Source organism: Akebia trifoliata, chromosome 16 (genome assembly GCF_017979445.1).
Source record: "Akebia trifoliata isolate Shusen 1 chromosome 16, ASM1797944v1, whole genome shotgun sequence".
Classification (NCBI taxonomy): domain Eukaryota; kingdom Viridiplantae; phylum Streptophyta; class Magnoliopsida; order Ranunculales; family Lardizabalaceae; genus Akebia; species Akebia trifoliata.
This window is the reverse complement of record NC_141390.1, coordinates 8613303-8639576: the sequence shown is the minus strand read 5'-3', so window position 1 is coordinate 8639576 and position 26274 is coordinate 8613303. Positions and strand designations below refer to the sequence as shown.

At 35.4% G+C, this 26274-nt stretch overlaps 1 protein-coding gene across 2 annotated transcripts; it reads left to right on the top strand.

The window, feature by feature from the left end:
- Positions 1–649: 649 nt before the first annotated feature.
- LOC147382513 (prolyl 4-hydroxylase 1-like) lies at positions 650–26274 on the top strand. Of its 2 annotated transcripts, none has more exons than XM_086427447.1 (11): positions 650–914; positions 2659–2706; positions 8248–8300; positions 11647–11712; positions 14592–14666; positions 22270–22344; positions 22524–22594; positions 22692–22743; positions 22874–22963; positions 23969–24061; positions 25649–26051. In XM_086427447.1, the coding sequence occupies exons 1-11, from the start codon at positions 854–856 to the stop codon at positions 25655–25657; spliced, it is 693 nt and encodes a 230-aa protein (XP_086283573.1). In that variant the 5' UTR covers positions 650–853; the 3' UTR covers positions 25658–26051. The 2 variants fall into 2 exon arrangements, with proteins under 2 accessions (XP_086283573.1, XP_086283572.1); XM_086427446.1 differs by having other exon boundaries at positions 651–914; positions 25992–26274.

Here is a 26274-nt window from a genome sequence, read left to right as displayed (position 1 = left end):
TAGATTATTTATTAAAAATTTCTATAAAATAATCTTAAATTTTGCAACACATGTGAGTTTGCATATGCCATTGTTTTAATATAAAAAAACAAATGAATAATTTCATATCAAAAAACACCTCAACCAATTCACATTGATCATCCCTCAATGTTGAATATGGGTATGTGAGATGGTGAGGCGTGTAATATCAAAATGGAAATCACTTTCTTTACAAACTTAGTAAGATTTAAAATCTTAATAAAGGTCATTGAGCTCAAATGGATTACCAAATTGGCAATCCAACCACACAGCCCTCTAGATTTAATTTGAAAATTTTTCAATTTTTTTTTTTTTGTGCTTGATCAAATATTTTAAAATTGGAAGGTGATTGAAGTCCTGTCGAACTCCCAAATTTAAAATTAAAAAAATAATCTTTTTTTATGTTATTGTTTTTCAAATTTCTTAAAATTTAGTCATCTACATTGGTGTGGCATTGGATCATGTTTTTAGGTTCCACAAGATGAGCTCAATGACCCATAGTAAGATTTCAAATCTTACTAAGTTAGTAAATCTAATCTTACTCTACAACATAGAAAACTCGAGGGACAAGTATTTTGTGGTCAACACTTCAATTTCCCCATAAAAAAACCGGTTTTTAATCAAGTGTTAAAATTTTAAAAAGCAATGGGCGTTGAAAGCCGTTTTCACACGCAAGTGTTAAAAATTCTTCCATTTTTGTTCCGCGAAAATGCGCCTTATTATTAGAAATCTCAGTTCGGACTTGTGCATCTTGACTCGCCTCCTCCATTCATTCTTCTTCTTCTGAAGAAATTCTTCGACACATCTCTCTTTCTCTTTCTCTTTGAGAGAAACAATGTCTGGGATCAAAATCGCTTTCGGACTTCTCACCTTCGTCACTGTTGGGATGATAATCGGTATTTTCTTCTTTCTGCCAATCTGTTTATTGTTCACATTTTCGATTATTTATTCTTAATAAGATATTTATTTGTATATCAGATTTTTGCATAAATTGTTGCTCTGGAAGTGTTTGGTTAGGCCCTGTTTGGTTGCATTTATAGGTTAATTTTGAAAGAAAGCTTTGGGATTAGTAACCTTCAATTGGTGGGTTTTGTTTGTCTCTTCCCAATTGGGAATTCAATTTTCTGATTAATGCTTATTCAATTAGATAGATGTTAAATTGTTCATTTGTGAATTAAAAATCCCTACAAATGTAAGATTATGTTGGTTAGACCTCCTGATTTTTGGTAAGATTCATATGTGATTATAGTTTCTTAGAGTGCAAAATTTGTACTATAACACATTGAAACTGGTTCTTGGAAATCTAATATAGCTCTTTGAATCATGGTTATTAGCTCTGTTGTCAAAAGCTGCCCCTTGGCCCCGCTTTGCCTGCCTAGACCATCCAAGCACCTAGGCCTTACCTGCTTAAAGCAGGGTTTCAAAAATCAGGGTTAAAATGATAATGTATAAATTGTGTTTTAAAGGGTATTTACACAATTTTAAATATAAATGTTGTCTCAAATGTTTAGCTAATCTGTGAGGTGTCATAGATTAAAAAATTAGTAGGTGGCATGTGCAAACGTACATAAACTGCAAACTTTAGAATTTATGAATGATAAAAATTTCTTCTAAAAACCATTTTTTTTTTTAAATAGATAATCTTATGTTTCCATCTTTTATCATTTAATATATTGTAAAGGTCTTTGTTGTAATTTAAAGTATTAACTAAGGCCATTTTAAAGATAAGATAGTAAAAGGATATTTCTATTATTTTTAAAAAGTAAAACTAACAAATGTGGTTATAGGGTCATGGGATCATAATTTTATTCAATTTGACAAAGATGGCCTTGAAAATAGTAACTTAGATGTAAAGTTGGGGGTATTTTTTGTCTTCTGAATTTTGGTGTCTACAAACACCTATTCAGCCTTATCTTATTATAACAACAAAGACGGGCATCAAATTACTTCAATATCTGTGGTTATATTTTTTTCATTTTTCTTTCATATTAGTTGTGTTGACGTACAAGTATTATCTTCTATTTGGTAACTTAGTATTATCTTGGTAATGACATTTAAGTTATGTTTTGCTTTTATTTGCATGGCCTTTACTACATATAAAAAATTGAAACGTTAAATTTTTTTGTCGCTTAAGCCCCACCTGGGCCCCAGGCCTCAAGGAGGTCCACTGCTTAGGCCCTGCTAAGCACTTTTAACAACCTTGGTCTTAATCCTTGTTTACATGACTCAGTTGGGGGGCATTTGATTTGAATCCTTTTCCAAATCCTTGTATTGAATGAATAATATGAATTTAGATTCAAACCCTCAATATTCAAGCGATGGAAAGGTAGTGGTACCACTATTTGAGACACAAATGGAATCTAATCTTAGCAAGAAAGCCCATAGAAAAGCTAATGCCTAAAACCCTATATAAATCAAATAATTATTCCAATTGAACTTCATTCCAAAGGGTGTGGACTTGGCTTGATTTTCTAGATGTGATTGTTGAACTGTTTCATGGAAAAGTGCCTTTTGTTTTAGTCAAAATATTCAATATTCAATCCACTTCTCCTTTGTGGGTAATGCTATGAATTGTTGTTCAATAAAAAGAGTGAAGTATTATCATTAATGACTTTATGAATGGATATTTTAATTTCACAGGTTCTTTATTTCAACTAGCATTTCTACGGAGATTGGAGCAATCTTCTGGTAGATTCAATTTATCAGTTCTTTTTTTTTTCTCTCCCTCTCCTATTTCCATCTTTTTGTTTATATATTCAAGTGTTGGAATATTTTGACATCCCATATCTTGAGACACTCATGCCGATTCTAGTCAAGACTTTACATTTTATTAGAAGGCTTTCTTCAGTAGTCATCTCCATGAGAGGCCCACATAGGTGTGTTAAAATAACAGGTTCAGCCTTCTCTATTGTATTATAACACATGAAAAGTTACAAAAAGACCATATTGGTCTTAGTACAAATACAAATATAAACTCATAAATTCCTATATTTTAACACTTTTTCATATATATAAGAAGTTTGGAACGTCATAATAGTAGAGTTTATGGAGGTTGCTTAGGAAGGTGAGTAAGGAGCTCGGTGATATAGCCGTATGATTGATCAAATTTTCGATTGCTTTTCTTTTAAAGGAGTTTTGAACATAATCATAATGTAGTTATTGAGGAAGTTTACAAGATAACCTTGTTGGAATGGAGGCATTATATCTCGTTAGATTTTTAATTGCCAATGAGTACATAAATTCTAGATTGCACAATAGTGTCTTTTTCATCCTCTGTAAGATGAACATTGTCACACCCCAAAATCCTAACACACATCCCCATGATTAAGAATTAGAATCTCCAGGGGTGAGATATTTCACATACAGTGATAAACACATATAGCTCAACAATTTTGGAAAATGATATCCTATAATGCAATGAAAATATAACTAAATGCGATACGTAAACAAAAGCAGCAATTCTATCTAATAACTCTCTTTATTTATATATAACATAAAGAAATAATGGCACCTATTGCCAAGAATATACTAACTTGCTCTCTCAACATAAAATGACCTACTATGTACTGATGCTCACCACACACATACTTATTGATCTTGAAACTGCAACAATCATGAAGCTGATCTTCAATCACTGGAACTTCCTGAAACTGAGATGATTGGTAGTATGAGTAACAAGGGAGTTACCCAATAGGAAATGTACATTGCAAAATCATAGTTCTAATATGCAAATTAATCACATTAAAAGTAGTTTTAAAAATATGTAGGTTTTATTTCAAATAATATCAATTATGAAAACAATCTAATTAACATATTGAAATAATTGCATTTAAATAATTTAACTGAAATACTGTAAATGTAAACACTCGAAAATCAACTCAGCATCAACATAATATACAATCAATGATAGTGTGTTAGAATAGAGGTTGAGGATCACCACTGATGTGAACATCTCAGTCAAGATACATGTATGCTCTAATACTTCATCGGTGTGAAACCTTACCACTAGTTCCTGATTTTGTGGCCAGGAAGGCAAATCATTAGAGGGTAACTATTTATCCGGCTCTGGTTGGTCGTTTGATCAGGGCAATAGTGAAATATGCCTCCATAACGTGGGTCAAATCCGTTCGACTACTCTAGACTGTTAATGATCATTGGCTAGCCAGCTTCAACCATACCCATCGGGTGTGCAAATCTCAAATAACTCTAGTCTTGTATAGACACTACTTTTACATCTTGTACTTTATTAAAGGCAGAAGGGAATTTCTTAGATATCGAGAGTGGTGCTAATCTCCAAAGCATCCCATACTACTAGGCATATCAGACATTTCAATCTATGTCCTAGAGTAGCGTGTCACTCCAAAAAGTTATGACCAACTATTCTTTATAGGTATTCTCTAACCCTTTAATAGATCACTAATATATGTATAAGTATAATTAATTCTTTTTGTTTTCAAAAATATTAAACATCTTTTTTTTTTTAATATGAAACTATTCTCTTTTTCAAAACATAAATTAAATTGAAAAGTAACACTCAATATGAGTATGAATACCTAGTCTTTCTATGAAATATTATATTGTCGCAACATAATATTAGAAAATTTAATGTACATCGGTATACCTAGTCTTCACGATCACACGAGCTAAATTTAGGAATATAAAGCATATCTCGCGATCATGTGAGCTAAATCTAATGTACATCGGTATTCATATACCATACACGTCAACAAGTACAATAATACCAACAATAAATACAACCATGATCTCTTTTGAAAAATCATTTTTCCCACCAGTCTAAACCTTGACATTCTTTTACAAAATATATGAAACCATTCTTGACATTACAAATTTTTTTTTTCAAAAAGCAATTTTGAAAAACAATTTTTAAAATTAAATTTTTTTGCTGTATGTTGATGTAAAAAAACAAAATCTCTTATAACATAAATACAACATTAATAGATTCAAATTCTAAAATATATACATTGAACATAAATTTTGAAATAATCATTACTTCGAAACAAAAAAAATAAGTTTTTAAAACAAATCTATGACTACAACTAAGAAATTGGAAATTCCTTGCCTCATTTGATTCAATTCTTAGCTTCTGAACTCGACACCCTAAATCTTTATTCAACTAGCTTGACTTTTAATTCACTTTCTTACTAGATCAAAACCTAAATACAACATAAATAAACAAACAAGGTTTAGATTCGACTTCTCTCAATAGATTCAACATAAATGAATATGAATTAACTCTTTATATTCATATATATTCTTCTAAGATATCTTTTTGGATCAATTAACTTAAATCATCAAATCAAACCCACGGAAAATTATGTTTCTCAACAGTTCTAAACCTACAAACAATATGTGATTGACTCAAAAACTATGCCATCACAACTTTGATTAGTAATCAGCAAATTTCATTAAATTTATTCCTTGAGATACATAATAAAATTTTAGGATATTACAAACATTGAGAAGACGATCAACTATTTTAGTTGGTTCTTGGATTATATGTTGCAAAGAATAGGGTTTTAGTTTAAGATGACAAAGATGGGTGGAATTTTTTATTTCCATGTTATCATTTCTAGTCCTCTAGAATGGAACTCAATTGGTTTTGTCTAAATATTAATTGTCCATATGCAAGAATACCCTTTCCCCTCTTCTTTTTATCATTGCAAGTAAGTCATTGTACGATGTGATAAGATGAAGGGGCTGGGGCTTTGTGCTTTGTTTTAAAGTTCTTGTCTTGAGTACTTTAATATCTCTCCTTCATTTTGCAGATTACACTTATTTTCATTGATGCTTCCATGATTCATATCCTTCACCTGAAATAGATTGAAAATTGTTTCAAAGTTTGATTTGGTTTGAAGATAAATTTGGCCAAGAGTCAATTCTTCATAGGGAGTTACCCATGGATTTGCAAGCAATAGTGACATGTTTGGGCTCCAAATTGGCAATTTTGTTCTTCCTATCTCGGCCATCTCCTATGTGCCACTTATAAATCGTAGTCAAATTGGATCCAATGGTGAAAGGATTTGAAATAAAGTAGCTACTTGTAAGAAAAATTACTTGATTAAAGGTGTTAACCTGAGTTTCATCAAAAGCATTCCACTTCCTTTATTTGTTCACTATCTGATGTTTGCAGCCAAAACCTCAGAGTAACAAATTGGAGATTTCTTGTGGGATTATATAAGAGTCGTAAGTCTCAATTAATGGAGGGCAAGAGATATATATTGCAAAAGAGTTAGGCAGCCTCAACATTAAGCGCTTAAAGGAAATGAACATGGCCTTATTCGAATAATGACTGTGGAAGTTTTGTGAAAGGGATAGAATTTGGAGAACCTTTATTGATGGTACGTATGGCCTTAATGATGAAGTCTAGCTTCCGATTCCCACAAGGACTCATCATGGCTGCAGTATCTAGAAAAAAGTTTTGAACGATTCCCAAATGTCTAGTGGCATTTGTTTCTAACCTAGACATGGATATTTAATTGTTTTCTAGGAGAATGTTTTATGTGTTGACTCGTTTTCCTATTCCTTAATGCTCTTTCAAATAGGAAATGTGAGATGATTAGTCTATGTAATGCTAGTGAGTTGGAATCCATCTCCTGGGATCTAGTCCTATACAAAAATCTTACTAGGAAATTGAAGATTTAGCACCCTTCTTGGAAGCCTTAATGTGGTGGTTATTATCACTTTCATTCGAATGGGAGTTTGGATAAGGCACCCAAAGTGGTGGTTCTCTATTCATGGTTACTTAGCTTTAGTAGACCGTAATTGGTTCCTCACTAGGCTCTTTTGTGGCACTTGCACTACATTTATGGTAGTGATTTTTTGTGTGGTCAGCTATTTTGGAAAAAATTCGCATAGTGGACCACCTTATTGGTAGAGGCTTCCAATTCCTAGCATGTGTTTGATTAGCGGATGGGCGAAAGAAATTGCAAATCACTTGATTCTTCATTTTCCTTTTGTTGAAGTTTGTGGACTCCCTTTATTCAACATTTTCATATCCTTGGCGATGTCGTGTGGTATGACGATGATATTTAGAAGTTGGTCTTCCAAGGCCTCTCTCCTAGGGGAAAGTTTTAGTGCTTCTCCCCATTTTCTTTATCATGGTACATCTAGAAGGAATTGAATGTGTCTATCTTCAAGGCTGAGGGGTCCTTTGATGTGGGCATGATGAAAGTCAAGGCACTTCTCCATATTTAGAAAGATTCAGAGAGAAAATCTATAAATAGGGGGCTAGTTCAAGGAAAAGGTGCTCCATTTCATTAACTCATACTATGACTCTACTGAATTTGTCGCTGAATTGGTCATCAAAATGTTTTTGTAGGGACCCCCCATGGGAGCATCAGTTGGGAGATTGAAAGGAAGGGTGGAAGGATGTCAAGATTTTACCCACACATGAATCATGTTGGATTGATATTTAGAATTTAGAAGGATATGTTGAAAATCAAAGGTAACAATATCACAAGATTCAGAAAGCTTCCATCTGACAATTAGACTTGAAGAATTTGGCAACCAGAGCAAATCTAAATCCTGTTGAGCTTGCTTGTAGACTCTCCGAATTGACTAGAAATCAATCTAATCTTCTTTCCATCATCATTTTCAATTGTTCTAGATCTCAAGACCACCTCCGTAAAGGATGTTCCACCCACCTCTTTTGGTGGGAATGAGTTTGTCATGGAGAAAACCTATCCTCATACAAATCTCCCTGAGGAGATACACCTATAGGCATGAACAGATCTGATCAAGCGCTGAAAAAACCTCATCTATATATATATATATATATGTGTGTGTGTGTGTGTGTGTGTGTGTGTGTGTATCTTGTGTTTTGCACTGTGCTTTTTCTAATATGTGCATGTCGCATAATGAATGAAGAATTACTTTTGGTTGGATTTTCAATTAGAATCCTACATGATAGATGGATATAGTTGTACTTCTACCCTTTGTATGCTATTTATTCATAATATTTTTTTTTTCCTTTTCTTTGTCCTTTAAAGGTATGGTGATTTCCTTATTGTCTAAATTTGAAGAAGCATTTATCACATTGAGTGTCCTTAATAGTTGGATTTTATTGTTTATTTTGGTCTGTTATGATTTCAGCGATTATGTTTATATACCTATTTCCACATAAAGAAAGGTTATGAAGCATATTTCAGTGAATATTTGGAATTTCATATGATGATTTTTTATTTGCTAAGCCTTATTTATGACTTTCAGGTATTCGGCATTGGACAAATGACCAAGAAGCAGATATTCTACGCCTTGGATTTGTATGTTCTAATCATGATCCTCATGGATTAGCCTTCTAGTTAATGTTGCTCTATCATCTACCATTGAATTGCTTTTCTATTGAATACTTTTCAGCCCTGATTAAGAAAGAATGATTCTACTTCTAAATCATAATTCATAAATAAGATTTTTCTTTTCTTGACGAGACATAACTTGGGTCTGAGTTATGGATGCTTGGTACATACTTGTCCATATGACTAATAAACATTTGATTTCCCTTGCAATCATTTAACACAATGTTTTCCTTTTTGAAAAAGTGAACTAGTTTTTTTTCCCTTAATTTTTTTGGTTTCCTTCTTTCCTTTTTGATATCAACAAATAGTTAAATTTTGTATATCTCTCTTTTTTGACATCTTTGCCATTAGCTAGGATGTAATTATAAGTGGGCAGAGAAAGTTTATCGTTTATGTAGCTTTTATTGGTTTCCTTGACCAGCTAGATGGTTGAGATGGTTCCCTTCCTTAAAACAAATTCATACTTTTCCATGAATTATAGTATTCGTTTAAGGTTTAAATTGGACTTCATTAATTTGGATAGGTTCCCTTCATTAAAACAGATACGTACTTTTCCATAAAAAATGGCATTCCTTGAAGGTTTAAATTGGACTTCATTACCAGGTTACTTGTTTCTTCACTTTGATGTTTGCACAACCCTTGGTTTGTCTTATTCTTTAGTTATCCACCATCTCCTTCTATACAGTGAATCATTTAATCACCGATAAGAAGATATTGCCAAAAATATTTTTTATTTCTGAAGATGAGGGTGAATTAGGTTATCTCGCCATGGGTCCAAGTATTGTATTGTATCCAATGTATTTGACGGTAAATACCGGTTCTTGAAACATTCTAATATGGAACAGTCCTAGAATGAATTGTTTTGGTTGATGCCAATTTGTATCGGAAAGTTTCAGTTTGTGTTAGAATGTTTCAACTGAAACATTAAGAAACAAACAAAAATCAGAAAAAAGGAAAAAAAATATTTAGAGAAGGCAATGGAATCCTTGCAGCAATGGTGTCTCTACAAAAAGAAAAAGTAAAGATTCAAATGGTATCAAGAATCTCTGCAAAAAATATTCAGTCTTTCAAATCAATTTTTTTCAAAATTCTTTTAGAGGAGGTTATATTTTAAGAGCCGTTCTCAAATGAAATAAAAAAGGAAACAACCACCATCTTCTTATTAAAATCAGATGCCTTATCCACTAGGCTACAGATATTTTATAGCTTATTGAAAGTTGAAACAATAAGTATACTTTAATGCAATCTGATTTATAGTATTGACATTTATGAATGTTTCAGAAAATTCCGAATGTTTTGGAATGTCGCTTTGTATCGATGAGTGTTTCAATTTTTTCTTTGAAATATCCTTCGAAACAACATTTTAAACCTTAATCATCTCTGTATTTTACTGCAAGTACACATATTCTATTTGGAGTGGGGGTGTTGGAACTTGGGATAAGCATAGGTTAATTTGAAGTATGGTTCCCTCCACTCTGTGCATGTGCCTGTGCCTGATCTAGCTTTGTTACTCTTTTGCTCTATGATGGCCTAAGATTTCTGTTTGCGCCTTAAATATTAGCCAAATAATTCCGTTTGTGTTATCTTAATAATTCCGTGCTACCAACTTTTTGTTTTAAACCTCTGTCGTGTTTGGGATGGAGGGGAGGGAGCATCCAATAGCCAACAACAGAGCAATGATCAGCCACCATCTAGTAGCAGCACCTTCATGTGAGAGCTTTCATTTTTAATCTCTCCCATCCCCGTCTCTCTATCTAGTGTGACGGAAATAGTTTTTTTAAATGTTTTTTTCAATAAACGTGAACTCTGCACCTGGAAAATCACATGGCTCTCCTTCTCTTTGAAAGAGAGCAAATGTATAAATTCTATACATATCAACATATTCTGAAATATCGAAACAAATCAAAACATTGTGATCTTTTGGGACATGCAACATAATTTTGTTCTAGTGCGTACCATAATTTACTATGTATTAGTCCACATCCTTTGGTCAAAGTTTATGACCAAAACAAGATCAAGAATTTCCTCATTTGATTTATGGTATCATTACCCTATATATTTTGAGAGCTTCTATTGCCACACCAACTTTTGCTAATGTATGCTAATTCTTTGGTGATTTACATATGAATTGGGGTGGCAATAGAATCTCTGTATATTTTTTAGGAGCTGCATTCTGCTATTTGTTCAGTTGAAGATGAAGTACTAAATTTCAATGCCTAGGTATATTTTTACCTTTTGGGAAAAGTGTGTAATTACGCTTTATTTAGGGAAATGGTTGAAATATTTTTGAAAATTTTCATCGAAACTTTTGGAAATGATAAAACAAGCATAAAAGCACACTCCTAAACGATCGAACTTCAAGAAACAACCATATAGAGAAAGGACATGAATGCCCATGGCGTTCTGTTACATGTTAACAGCCAAAAACAACAAAATTATATGTGAAAATTATCATAATCATGTTATTTTAAGTGCACAAAGGCAAAATATATATTCCCCATAATTGGGTAGACATACATCTCCCCTATAACCCTGACACTAAAGGTGCCACATCAATGAGGTGGTTTAAGTTTGTGAGTCGTAATACAACATTATCAAAACCCCATTTTTACTTGCTCACTTATCCAAAGTAATAATAATAGTAGTGCCATCTGCCTATCTGTTTCTTTATAATCCTTTCATTTTATTCTCTATTCTGCCCTTCTAGGATCCCTTGCTCCTGTAATATCAATTCACTTAGGCGTATTGTTCAGAGCATGGACTGTTAGCTACTAAGCTCATGCACCTTTATCTTTTAATTGCACTTGATAAAATACTAATATGTTGAACTAATTAAAATATTAAAGATTATTTTATTTTCACCCTAAAAATGCATGTAGGGATCAATTTTTGAAGAAGCAATATGGTTCGGATGGGTTTAAGGGGTTGAGAATTTTGATTTCCCTAAAATTTCAAGTTTTGAAGATAATGTCAAGGAAATTATGTAATTCAAAATTGAAGACATTGTTCACTGAAAGTTTCACGAAACAAATGGTAATTTATTGATAATTTTGAAGAAAAGAAACATAGCTTTTTATGTCTATACTTGGGGAAAGGGAAATATTTTAAGAAAATATCGGGTATAATGGAAATTTAGTACCGAGGTTGTAGAAAATTGTAATACACTAGTTTGTTTTTTGATATTTTGGTGTTATTATTGTTTTCTAGTAGTTCGCTTTTTGATATTTCTGTGCTATTATTGGTTTCTGTTGGTTTTTTTGAAACTTAATATTTATCCATCCACATTATATAATGTAAATTTTTATTGATGTAGGTCCAACCCGAGATAATCAGCTGGTCGCCACGAATAGTTGTCCTCCATAATTTTTTGAGTATGGAGGTATGAACTGCTCAAACTTATTCTTTTTTCCCTTTTTCCCTGAATTAAAGTGAAATATGTTAAAGAAGGGGGAAATAGATCTCCATTAAATCTTTTTCATATTTTAAAGAGGTGAAACTTATAAGCAAAAGAATTGTACAAACCATCTCAAAGTCCAATACAATTGCAAGGTCAAAACAATGGTTGAATGGTTGTAAATGATGTTTGGACAGCTGTTTGAATACGATCTTGACTGTGGGCCTCATCTTTCGCAGTTTAATTGTAACCTTTTTTTTAAAGGGTTAGCTGGACTTGAACCCATGACCTCTAATGTTTTTTGCAATATGCCAAACCAACTGAGCTATGGGTCTAAGCCCAGGTTTAACCATAACTGACTCCTACTTCTTACGTGAAAATAATAGGGAATCCATTAGTCAACTTCTTATCCATTGCAGTTTCACTTATTCAGCTTGGTGTCATTTTTTTTTCTACCTCTTTGGTGTTAATTAGAACTGGGTTCAAAACGGGCCATCACCTACTAATTACTCAATAATCTCATTTTCCTAGCAAGAAAAAAATAAATATAAAAACACTCAATACCCATAAGAATACTATATTGTCATGCAGCGGATTGGTAGTTTTTATATGTTGTGGGCGTCGGCTGCTCCAAACTTGCAAAGAATAATTGTCAAAGGTACTACATGGAAGACCTCCTCATGTGTTGAGCGGAATCGGAGTACTTTGCCTTGATCCACGCAAGGCCTAGAAGTCGTCTATCGGTGGAAAAACTAAAAAAGATGGTATACTACAATAGGAAGGGTGAGGGATATGTCGATCCAATCGACTTGAGCCTCATATATGGGAGGAAGATCTGATAAATTCCTGGTAGGATAGGCCAATGATGTTGAGTTAGATGAGCATGGTGATCCACAGAGGTCTAATACAAGGTTGGCCTTATGTTGGGAATTGGCATCTATCAATGGGGTTGATCAGTGGTTTGTTGAGCAATCAGAAGAGTTGGAAGAAAGGAAAAGTATGAAGGAGGCATCATTAGTAGCTGAGAACATTTGACTCATATGAAGAGTTCAATAGGTTGATGAGAAGTATTGGTGATGGGAGTGATACTGATGATGATGGTGGCGGACCAAACATATTGATGGATCTCTAGTTTTTCATTAGAGATAGTTCGTTAGAAAGTTTGTAGATATCTTCAGCAAAACTGTTGGTTGGTCTACTACTTTGCATGATATTTCTGTCATGATGGGCATGTTGGATGTATACTTCAGCTTTAGGGGTATGATGGTATTTTTTTAGTCATTATGTGATACATAGAATGGTGTGTGTACAGTAAATCTAATTAGTATGAGTGCATTTGTAATCTTCTATTTAGTTTCATATAAATATAAGATTAGTTGAATAATGCTCTAACCTAATCATTCTAGAGAATTGAAGTAAAACTGTGTTCTTGTCCCTTTCTTTCAATCATTTGACCCTGGACTTCTCTCTCCTGCTAATATCTTCCATGTTGATCAATTTTAGTTTCTCCCCTCTTCTTTTTCTACTTGAAATTTCGCCTGTGTTCTCCTTCTAATATGTGGATTTTCTTCCATGAGGATATACAGACTTTTGTTTATCTGAAATTTAGAGATTGATGGTTACTGATTTTTGAGTAATATTTTATTTATCGTGCTCTTCTTCTACTCCATGCAAGACAGTTGACAAAGAAGACAAAATACTATCTCCATCAAGGAAAAACACCTACCCTCCCTTTTGTTCTCGTCAATGTTTCCTCACATACTGACTCAGTTATGGCATGTTCTCTATGCACCTGGCCTTGAGAGCATTTCCTGGACTTAGTGATACTTTACTCCATTCTTCCTCTCCCCACTACCCCCGGAAAAACCTTCCTGTGTGATCTCCTATGAGCACAAAGTGAACAATCACGTTCGTGGAGTTGCAGAGATATGCAAACAGTTTGGAGTCTATGGCATTAATAGAGCATTCTTTTCCTTGAACCCTCACACAAATTATTATTATTATTATTCTGATATCCCTCCTTTTTCTTCAATAACAAACCATATGGTTCAGGCCCTATGTTACCTGGTTCATCGGTTTACTCTGTTCGAATTCAGGTTCGTGGTCCGCCACTCTAGAGTGAACCTGGTTCGTAGGGATAGGTAGAGATAATTCGTTTCTTGGTCCTCTTTTGTTCCCTAGTTTGGTTTGCTTGTGCATATGTATAATTCAAGTATACAATTTATAAGTTCAATTATAATGTTAAAAAATTCCAAGTTAAATAGAGAAAAACTAATACAATAATCCAAATTATAATATAAACAATGAAAAAAATGTAAAAAATTGGTTTGGTTCACTGAACCAATTAAACAATTTTTCGGTTCGCCAAACCCAATCAAAATCAGGTGATTTCATGATTCGCTTGATTTTATGAACCGTGCCACAAACTGGTTTGGTTTGTGGTTCAACTAGTACCAACGAATTGGATAATGTAGTTCAGGCCTCCAGTGACATGCTCCATGTGTTGATAGGACGAGAGTTTTTTATTTTTTATTTTTATTGTATAATGAAAGAAAAACAAATATGCTTCTATCATTTCTTTTTGCAACTTTTCCAATGCCTTGGTTGCTAGTTTTGTTTGAAACTTTGGGTTAAATGGCATAAATCCCTATTTCTCCATTTATGTAATCCTTGAAGTGCTCTGCTATTACACCTTTTCTATTTCATTTAATTCTGATAATATTTATGCACAATTTTCCCTCATTTGACCTGGAAAACTCATGGCTAATGTTTGGTGGCACTTCTGAATTTCTCCAACTGTTAGAAACTTCTGTTTACCTCGAACTGCAACATTGAGTTTGATATACATTTAATGAATTTTGCAGGAATGTGATTATCTTAGGGCAATTGCAAAGCCTCGTCTCAAGGATTCTACGGTGGTGGATTCGAAAACAGGGAAGGCATGTACTGCAATACATTCTGCTTGTTTATTATTATTATTTCTTTGTTTTGTTTTGTTTTTAATCTTTTGCTAGTAAAGGAGAATTCATTAAGAAGAGTGGGAAAAAAAAATATAATAATAATTTTTTTACAAGATTTGAACCCTCTTGTGTGTTTCTGATCATCAAAACCTTAACCCAAAATTTTGGGTTGGCTGAATAGATCTTCATTGAAAATTGTCTTTTATGAAGAAGCATTTTGTGATTCCTTAGTTTCTTTACATTTCCTTATTAATCTATATCTTTATTTCACCATGTTTTAAATATCATTTTGGGCATTCCCCCTAGGTGTACCTTGAGGTGAGGCACACAAGAAAAAACCTTGATGCATTCCCCTCAAAGTGCATACACAATGACGTATGCCCCTCCAAAAGTAAGACACATGCTAGGTGTTGAACTGGGCTTCCTGATGAGGTTATATATATATATATATATCTTTTTATAAGTAAGATGCAAATAATATTTTATTGGACTTTTCTAGAGTCCAACAATGTTAGCCACTCAATATCCACTGAACGGCTGAGATGGGAAGAGAAATACAAGCTTTCTAGGGAACATCTTCCATCTCAGCCGTTCATTGTACACTGCATTTTTTTTCTTTATGTAACAAGTGCTGGAAAGAGCAACAATGCTGGTATTTGAGTTGATTTATCTAACTCTCAACGGAAACAAGGAATCAGCAGAGTTGAGACATTAAATTTGCTTGCTATATAGAGAAGAAAAGATATGAAGAAGAGCCTAGATGAATGACAGATCCTTAAATCCACTGTAATCAAAGAGAAAATCTAGCTTTAGAGAAGAAAAACCCAGGCTTTACTTCCACTAGTAGATATTGTGTAATTCTTTTTCTTGCCACTAACCAACATACTGTTCATTTGCTTGCTGCTTTGCTTTTTCATTTTTGTTATATCTGTGGGTGGATTTCTGGAATATTTTTTAGAGAGCTGCTATTGGCACCCCAACTATTACTTATTACACCCCAATTTCTTAAATTATTTATCACACCCCCTATTAAAGATTACAACACACTATTCAAACATTACAAAGGTTCGGCTCAAATTATTGTCTCGACAGTATTGCACTCAGTTCAAACAATTTTGGTAGTTGTTTACAATTATAATTAGTCTCATGTAAAATCCTAAACCCAAAAGATAGAAATATAGTGAAAAAAAAATGAGAGCTTCTATTAGCACCCCAACTTTTACTTGTTCTCAACCATTCATTTATTTTCTTTATTTTTAATTGGGTTGTACTAAGTAAAAAGTGGGGTGCCAATGATAATTCTCTTTTTTAAACTAGGATTGTTTGTGGTCTGTTGGTTCTTCTGTGATGATACACACTAGATGAGTTTCATAATTCATATTGCCAGTAAATTTGCTTTAACACATCATGGGAATTAACTTCAAATATTCACTCCAATGATTTGACTTTATTTTCTGGTTCTTTAAGTTCCTTACCATTAGGTTATCATCAGTCTTTTAATGCCTTCAGTTAGAAGTTGAGAGAAAAAGATTTGATTGATAATTAGCCCTAATTAGGCTTTAAAGTGTTTACATAATCTAAGTAGGTAAAAAGACCAAAAAGGACATCTAGACTTATTTCAACACTCCCCCTCAAGTTGGTGCGTGGATATCAATAACGCTTGGACATGATGCCTTCAAAGGTGATTTTGCTAACACCTTTGGTAAGAACATCAGCAAGTTGTTGAGATGTAGGAACAAAAGGAGTACAAATCTGTCCAGAAACAATTTTTTCTCTGATGAAATGACGATCAACTTCGATATGCTTCGTTCTGTCATGTTGAACCGGATTTGCCGCTATGTTAATAGCTGATTTATTATCGCAATATAATAAGAATGGGATTGGTACAGGAAGACACAAGTCAGCTAGTAAGATCTTGAGCCACATCAACTCACACACTCCAAGTGCCATAGCTCTGTATTCTGACTCAGCACTCGACCAAGAAACCACATCCTGCTTCTTACTGCGCCATGTTACCAAATTGCCACCAACTTTAGTACAATACCCTGAAGTGGACCGTCTATCAGTCACTGAACCAGCATAATCTACATCTGTCCATGCTTCAACACGAAGATGACCATGATTACTAAACAAAATACCTCGACCAGGACATCCCTTAAGATATCTAAGAATACGATAAACGGCAGTAAGATGAGATGTTCGAGGCGAGTGCATAAACTGACTTACAACACTAACAGCATAGGCAATGTCAGGACGAGTCATAGACAAATAGATCAATTTTCCTTCAAGACGTTGATACTGACCAATATCCGACACACACTCCCCCTCAGAATCAGCCAACCTATGATTCTGCTCAATAAGAGTATCAGCAGGTCGAGAACCAAGCTGACCGGAGTCATGCAGTAAATCCAAGACATACTTGCGTTGAGAAATAAATATACCAGACCGGGACCGCGCAACCTCAATACCCAGAAAATAGCGAAGATTGCCAAGGTCCTTAATCTCAAATTGACGGCCTAAGTAAGTTTTTACCTCAGCAATGCCATCATCATCATCTCCAGTAAGAACAATATCATCTACATAAACAATCAGCGCAACAGTTTTACCCTGGGAGTGACGCAGAAACAGAGTGTGATCAGCAGAGCTCTGATGGAATCCAAACTGATGCATGACCGTAGTAAAACGCTCAGACCATGCGCGGGGGGACTGCTTTAATCCATAAAGCGAGCGGCGAAGACGACAAACATGGGTAGGAGAAGCTGATGAAAGAAACCCAGGAGGTTGAACCATATACACTTCTTCCTGGAGATCACCATTTAGAAATGCATTCTTGACATCTAACTGATAGAGAGACCAGCCTCGAATAGCGGCAACAGAAAGAAGAACACGAATGGTGGTCATCTTGGCAACCGAAGCAAATGTCTCCTGATAATCAATCCCATAAGTCTGAGCATAACCCTTGGCCACCAGACGGGCCTTATAACGAGCAATAGAACCATCCGGATTATGCTTAAGAGTGAAAACCCAGCGACATCCCACAGCTTTCCGTCCAGGTGGAAGAGGAACAATTTCCCAAGTCTGAGTCTTTTCAAGAGCAGTCAACTCATCAATCATAGCTGCTCGCCACTCAGGATGGATAATAACATCTACAACAGTAGTAGGAAGAGAAATAGCGGAAACAGAAGCAAGAAAACTCCGATAGGAGGATGAGAGTGCAGAATCAGAAACATAATTAGAAATAGGATAAGTACAAGTGCGCTTACCCTTACGAGTGGCAATAGGACGATCATCACAGAGAACAGAAGGAGGCGGAGCTGGAGGCGAGGAGGCGAGCTGATCTGGCATAGGAATGATGGTAATATCACGTGGACGTCGAGAGTACACCTGTAAGGGAGGAGACGACAAACTGACAGGGGTTGAAGATTGAGGAACAGGTAAAGGGAGAGGAAAGGGGACAGGCAAGGGATCATCAGGAGAGTTTAGGGGAAACCACTCAGATTGAAGGCCAACGGACCCATTGTAGTATGGGGTATGCTCAAAAAATGAAACATCCCGAGAAATGAAACGCCGTCGAGAAGGAGGATGGTAACAACGATAACCTTTCTGGGTAGAAGAATAACCCAAAAAAATACACTTTACAGCCTTAGGGTCAAGTTTAGTACGTGTTTGGTCAAGAATTTGAACAAAACAACGCACCCAAACACACGCGGAGACAGAGGAAACACGGGACGATCTGGACAAAGCTGAGAGAGAGGCGTGGCAAACTGAAGAGCCCTGGAGGGGGTTCGATTAATAAGATATATAGCAGTAAGAACGGCATCGGCCCAATAGGATTGTGGCACATTCATACCAATAGAGATGGCACGGGCTAATTCTAGAATATGACGATTTTTTCATTCGGAACGACCATTCTGCTGAGGGGTCTTAACATTAGACATTTGATGCTCAATGCCAGAGTCTAAACAAAGTTTTAAGACCTCACTATAGGTGTACTCAGTTCCATGATCAGAACGGAAGGTTTTGACTGTACGACCGAACTGGATTTGGACCATAGCAAGAAATTGTTTGAAGATCCCACAAACTTCACTCTTGTGTTTCATAAGATAAACCCAAGTAGTACGACTATGGTCATCGATAAATAAAACAAAATATCGAAAACCAATGGTGGATACAACTGGGGAAGGACCCCATACATCTGAATGAATTAAGTCAAACAAAGCAGGTGCAGCAGTATTCATACTAACAGGATAAGACGAACGCACATGTTTAGCTAATTGGCAAGTTTCACAAGAAAAATCAAGCAACTTGTTATTATTAAATAAAGTAGGGAACATGTGTTTCAAATAACCAAAAGAAATATGGCCTAAGTGTAAGTGTCACTGCATTACAAGAGCTTTATGAGACTGACTACTACTACTAAGTTGAAAAACAGAATGGGTACTAGGTGAACCGGGTACGTCCAAGAGATACAATCCATTCACTTCACGTCCAGTTCTAATCGTCCTCTTCGATCCCAGATCCTGAAAGACACAATGAGAGGGATAAAATGTTACACTGCAGTTCAAATTTTTAGTAAGACTACTGACAGATATAAGGTTAGTAGTAAGTTGAGGAACATGAAGTGTGTTATGGAGGGATAACGAGGATGTAACAGGAAAATGACCTTGACCAGCTATAGAAGACAAAGAACCATCGGCCAGGCGAACCTTGCGATGACCAGAACAAACACTATAAGTTTGAAAAAACGAAGACGTACCGGTCATGTTATCGGAGGCACCAGAATCAATGATCCATGGTAAAGAAATGGTGGAAACACTGTGTGCAGATGCAAGGGTACCTGAATGAGCGAATGTAGATACCGGCTGAGATGAGGTCTCCATCTGATTGAAGAATTTCCTGAACTTGTCAAGCTCGACTTGGGATAGAGATACCGACTCCACTGAGGAAGTAGGAGCTAAAGAATGTGCTAAATCAGTTGTCTGCTGAGAGACTACATGAGCTGAAAATCGTTGCAACTGTTGACGGTTCTGAGTAGGATGACCATGAAGTGCATAACAACGAGCCTTCACATGACCCAACTTTCCACAATGATCACACTTATGTCGCTGACGAGTAGGTAGAGATCCACTAGAGGGTTGTGGAGAAGGTAGACGAGCAAGCATCGCGGAATGATCTCCTGAAGAAAGAGGTAGGATGGCCGCACGACGACTCTCATCAGCCAAGACATAAGAATACGCAGTCTGGAGGGATGGAAAAGGATCCATACCCAATAAATGAACCCTGGCATACTCAAACTCATCCCGAAGACCCGCTAGAAATTGAAAAACCCGATTCTTGTCCAGAATTGACGCATACAATGTTTCATCAAGAGGGTCCTTCCAAGTGTAGTACGAGGAATAAAATGTCAACTCTTCCCACCGAGCACATAGTTGTGATATATAGGTAGTAACAGAAGAGTCACCTTGCGAGAGACGAGAAATCTCACGCTCTAAGTTAAAAATGCGGACATTGTTTTGTCGTTGCGAGTAAATACTCTTTGTGGAATCCCATATTTGTTTTACTGTCAAGGAGAACATAAAACCAGCTGCAATGTGTGGTTGCATAGATGAAACCAGCCAAGAACGAACCATAGAATCATTAGCAAACCACTGGGAGTAAGAACTGTCGGTCTGTGTAGGTTGTTTGTCCGCCCCTGTGAGGTAACCGATCTTCCCTTTTCCACCAATGAACATTTCAACCGATCGTGCCCAAAGAAGATAGTTAGGACCATCTAATTTCACGGTAGTGATTTGAATGCCAGGAAAGTCGGTTGAATGAGACGGAAACCCACTCGATCCATTATTAGTACCAGTGATCAAGGAAGAGGAGGACTCAGACGCCATTAAATAATCCGAGTACTTTGGATTGAAGAGAGTTCGAGAATATGAGGGCACACCTCCCTATGATAAAGTGATCGCAGCACCCTAGAGGTGACAATACACGATCAAAAGAGTTGTAAGAGCTGATTAAGCACTGTTGTGGGTGACCCAGGTAATCATTACGGCAAGTATAGGTAATTAATGTGCAAGATAAGTGGGAGAACAGCCTCAAACAACACCCTGATGTGATCGAAAAACTTCGTAGGTGTTCAAAAAAACTGCCGGCACCTTCATATAACCACTACGGAATCAAAAAATTAAAAACACAGCCACCTGCTGTGTCACACAGGTCAGAACAGCACCTGCTGTGTTAAAAAGACGTCAACAAATCACCTGCTGTGATTGCAGATGTCTTGACTGCCACCAAGGGTGTCGCACGACCTCACTACAGCCACCAGGGGTGTCATATGACCTTACTACAGCCACTAAGGGTGTCGTTTGACCTTACTACAGTCACCAAGGGTATCGTACGACTGCAGGACAGCCACTAGGGGTGTCGCACGACTGAGATGCAGCCACCTTAGGTGTCGCAGGCCCTAAACAGCATCGTTGCTGTGATCGCAGGCTCTAACTCCCTATCGCATGGGGTTTGCAGCAACAAAGAACCCCCGTAGGGGTGATATGAGTCAAAGACAAGTGCTATAGAGTTTTTCTTTTTTAAGGAGAATGAGTCGATTTAGTTTGTAGTGGAAGAAGACGAGGTTCGACAGAGATTCAGAGATCGTAGAGCTTTGATACCAAGTTAGAAGTTGAGAGAAAAAGATTCGATTGATAATTAGCCCTAATTAGGCTTTAAAGTGTTTACATAATCTAAGTAGGTAAAAAGACCAAAAAGGACATCTAGACTTATTTCAACACCTTCAAGTCAACACTTTATGCTAAAATGGTAACTAAATATTTATACTAATCATATCAAATTAGAACAAAATTCTTGGTTTGTAGTTGGTATAAGTCATGGGATTTTTAGATGCAAAGTCCTCCGTGGATGCTCACTACACCTAACATACTATTATGGGGATGACCGGATTGTGGGAAAATAGTCGTCCTTCCTCTTTCTAGTCCCGTCTCATTCACTCTTCGAACAGTGTTTATCTTAAAATTTTGTATTTGTTAATCTTTCTAGGGATTATAAATCACAATTCATCAAAAATTGTTTATCTTAAATCACCTCTTTGAGTAGGTTTTGTTTCTTAATTTCTTTTTGTGTAATTTATTATGAATTACAATTTTTTTGCTTCTATTTTAGGTAAATCACTGGAACTTGCCGATCAATGGTAAAAAACTGACCTTTAAAGTATGCTTTGCTGCAAGATAATCATACACATGGTAGGCATGTTACATAGTCTCAATTCACTTGGTATCTCTTGGCCAAGATGTTTTAATCTTACGGATGACTACAATAAGACTAGGGGTGTGTCTCCATTAGTCTTGTACAATTTCAAGTTGAAATGTCTTGATTTTTCAAATGATCGAGATGTGTTTGAATACAATGACTTTAAAACATGATACTAGGTGTAGATTAGTATGCCTTTTTTTTTTTTTTGAAATGTTGTTTATTGTGTATGAGAACTGTTTTTTTTTTTTTCGAAAATCAAGATGTCTTTGTCTTGTAACACTTCATGTCTTAATGTGTGTGATTATACTTTTATGTTATTCATTTTCAGGGAATTAAGAGTAATGTTAGGACAAGTTCTGGTATGTTTTTGAGCTCCGAAGAGAGAACGTATCCAATTGTACAGGTTGTTTTTCTTTCAGTGTTCTGATTACCAATCTTCATTCATTAAGAAAAGCCTTTCGAGCTTAGATATCTGTATTGGTATCCAAATATTCACTTTACATTGTTCAAAAGACATGAATGGAGAGCTCCAATTTTAGAAATAATTTAAACATGGGCTCTTATGTTGTCTTAAACATTCAGGCCATTGAAAAACGAATTTCTGTATATTCTCAAATACCAGTACAAAATGGAGAGCTCGTCCAAGTTTTGAGGTAGAACATCTAACATCTTTATTATGAAGTGTTTCATATGAGCATGGAGACTAATTTGTTCCATTATCAAGGCTAACTAACATCTGCAGATGCACAGGTACGAAAAGAGTCAATTTTACAAGCCACATCATGACTACTTCTCTGACACTGTAAGTTGTTTGGATTTTTGCATCATTTCCGTTATGTCTGCATCTGATTCAGTTCAGTTTGCTTGAACCCACCTTGGATATGCTTCTAAAAATCCATGGATATATATATATATATATTTTTGAATTGCAGTTTAACTTGAATCGTGGAGGTCAAAGAATAGCAACTATGCTCATGTATTTGAGTGACAATGTTGATGGGGGAGAAACTTACTTTCCTATGGTGAGTATAGTTAAGGGAATTTCAAACCTTATGGCAAGTAATTTATTTTGGATGTTATGGGTTCATGGAAATTCAAAATCATTATCCTTGTACAACCTGCACACATATATCCCGGTTCGTAAGGGTAGAAAGAGAGAATTTGTTTCTTGGATTGCTAGTGTGCTTCACATACACATATATATGGGTCAGGATCCCTTGACTCATGAAAAAAACACATGATCCCAACCGTTTAAACACAAAATCCAATGGTTGAGATTTATACTGGGGATAAGTATCTCCTAGATTTGTGTTATCAAGATACGCATAAATCTCAACTGTTGTATTTGTATCTGAATGGTTGGGATCATGTGTTTTCTCACGAGTCAACCGAAACTTCTAATCCCATCAAAAGTGATTTACAACAAAATGGATGGTCCACGATTTTTCAACTTTTAAAGTGGGGTTAGAAATTTTAGAATGGGCTGGTTTTTGGTGATGATGATCTCCTCACCATAAAGATCATCCTCACCAAAAATTAGCCCATTATGAAACTTGTAACCCGTATAGGACAAAACACGTTGGCCAAAATGTTGACCAAATGGTTGGCTCTTGATCCTGATCATGTATATTATCTTTTTTATACAAATTCATTGTCATCCTCTTCTGAAATATCTCTCCTTTTTTAAGACAAGAATTCTCTACAGTATTGGTTTTCACTACAGATTTTGCTGTATTTTGAAGCTTTCCATAGCTCACTCATACATAAATGGTCTTTGAAGATATTGTGGTATCTGGAGCATATCTATGCATAAACAATTTTAATCAAAATTGGGTCATGTTGATTAGATTTTGGAGTCTAGGGTTTCTTTTTTCTATTATATATACTTGAGTTTTCACTAATGGGAGAGAGTGCTTATAGAAGCTTTCCACTTTGTTGTATTCTTGTTTTTGACTTCTAACCATTTATTTGTCCAGACTTAATATTTGATTATATATGTTTATGGTTTAAATTGGAAATTGTTTCAGGCTGGGACTGGGACTTGTAGCTGTGGGGGGCAAATTGTGAAAGGGATGTCGGTAAAACCAATCAAAGGAGACGCAGTTCTTTTTTGGAGCATGGTTTGCTCTTTCACCTTCAATTTCTAACATATTCATGGGTTTTGTTTACATGTGGCCTAAGGGCACATGTTAAGATGCATTAAATACACCTTGGGAATAACTTTTCAATAGATAGAACCATAGATCTTTTTCTTCGGGATACACAAGGAAAAAGATCATGGTTATGTTCACATGCCACGTCGGAGAGTGTATAAAGAGCGTCAATTTATCAGTAGTCTAAGTTTTCCTACGAAAAATGCCTTTAAAAAAAATCCTGCCAAAAATACCTTCAAATTCTTATTTCCTAGGGGTATTTAATGCATCTTAACGTGTGCCCTTCCTTAGGGCACATGTTAACAAACCCCTATATTCATAACAAAGCTACTAGTTATTTTAAAATTTGGCTTGCCCAAGATCCTACCGTTCTCTCACTTTCTTCAATGTCTTCTATTATTTAGTGATTGTCTTTTTCTTATGCATTTACCATCTTTTAATTGATTATTCTTAGGGTAATTTGGACATACCCCTGCACGTTTTGGTGAATATTTGAGATACCCTGTGTTTTCAAACTGAAGACATGTCTTCCTTGACCATAGTCTGTTGTTGTAGACTAATGAAAAAATGCCCTCATATTCAACCCCTAATTACAAAATCCTTGATTTTTGTTTCCAAAAGCAGTCATCTTCAACCAAAAGGGTAACAATTTTTACCGTCTTCTTAAGATTCTATTTGCTTGAACTTGGCTAAGTGGTAAAGGCTCGAGGAGAGTTGATTCCACAACCTAGATTCAAATCCTGTTGAACCCATCTTCACCTCTATTAACCACTAGTCCCTTGCTTGCTAAGCAAAAGAAAAAAAAAAAAGATTTTATCTGCTTTAGCATTCAAACTTCATGGAGGGTCAAAGAATGGTTTAAATGATGGATTGAATGTAAGGTTGAATAGATTAAAAATAATTTACCATAGGAGTTTAAGATGATTGGTTTTTGCAGAAAAATCAAGCGTCTATTATTGTCTGGAGGTTGAAGCTGAGAGTTCTTATTAATTTATAAGAGCATAAGAGCAGACCAATGTCAAGAGCATAATGTCATCTCAAATTGTCACCAAAACATGAAGGGGTGTGTGTCTAAATCACCCTTAAAGCTTATGAAAAAATTTAGTCACATGGTTTGTGATGGGAAGATGGTCTTAGGGGATTCCCTAAACATTTGATCCTATTAAACAACGCAGATCCCTAGGTAACATGTGCTTTTCCTCCCATTTTAGCTGTACTTCGTTGCCATGTGGCATGCTTTCTTCATAATTAGTAGGAGACTAAATTATATCTAGCCCTTTGAGGTTTCTAGTTGAATGAATAATACAAGAAAAATCCCTTTTCACTGTGATTCTCACTGCCTTGATATAATAGCCATAGATGTGTTTCCTGGAGATATGAGTAAAAAGCATCTCTGGTTATGTGTGCACCTCCACGTCAGAAATGTGAGAATCGCAGTAAATCCCCAATGTTACTCCAGCATTGCTCTGAACAGACAAAAACAATTTCGCTTTAATTCTTTGTTATTTGAGGGACACAGAATGATTGGAATAGTGAAAATGTTTATTTTGAAAGCTGCTATAATCACCCCAACTTTTACTTGTTACACCCCAATAAAATGAAGAAAAATAAATAAACCAATTGTTGAGAATGAGTAAAAATTGGGGTGTCAATAGAATCTGTGTGATTTCTACTATGATTTTTTTTTTTTAATATGAGCCTAATTCTAATTGTAAATAACTGGTGAGGTTGTTTGTTTTAGATTATTAATTATGTTACAATTTATTATAATGTATCAATATGTATAGTATTAATTACTCATTCTCAACAATTGATTTATTTATTTATTTTTCTTCATTTTATTGGGGTGTAATTAGTAAAAATTGGGGTGCCAATAGCAGCTCTCTTTATTTTTCAGGGACTCGATGGAGAGTCAGATCCAAAGAGCATACATGGAGGATGTGAGGTATTATCAGGTGAGAAGTGGTCTGCAACCAAATGGATGAGACAGAGATCTACCTACTCTTAACTCTTAACTACCTACCTCTCTCTCATTCATTCTCCCCCCCATATCTCTACTCTTTTTTGTTTTTTTTTTACTACACATTTCTGTTAATGTGAATTTATATTAGGCCTACAGAGAAGAAATAATATGGTTATTATTTTACTTCTTTATATTATATTTTGGATAAACGTCCCTC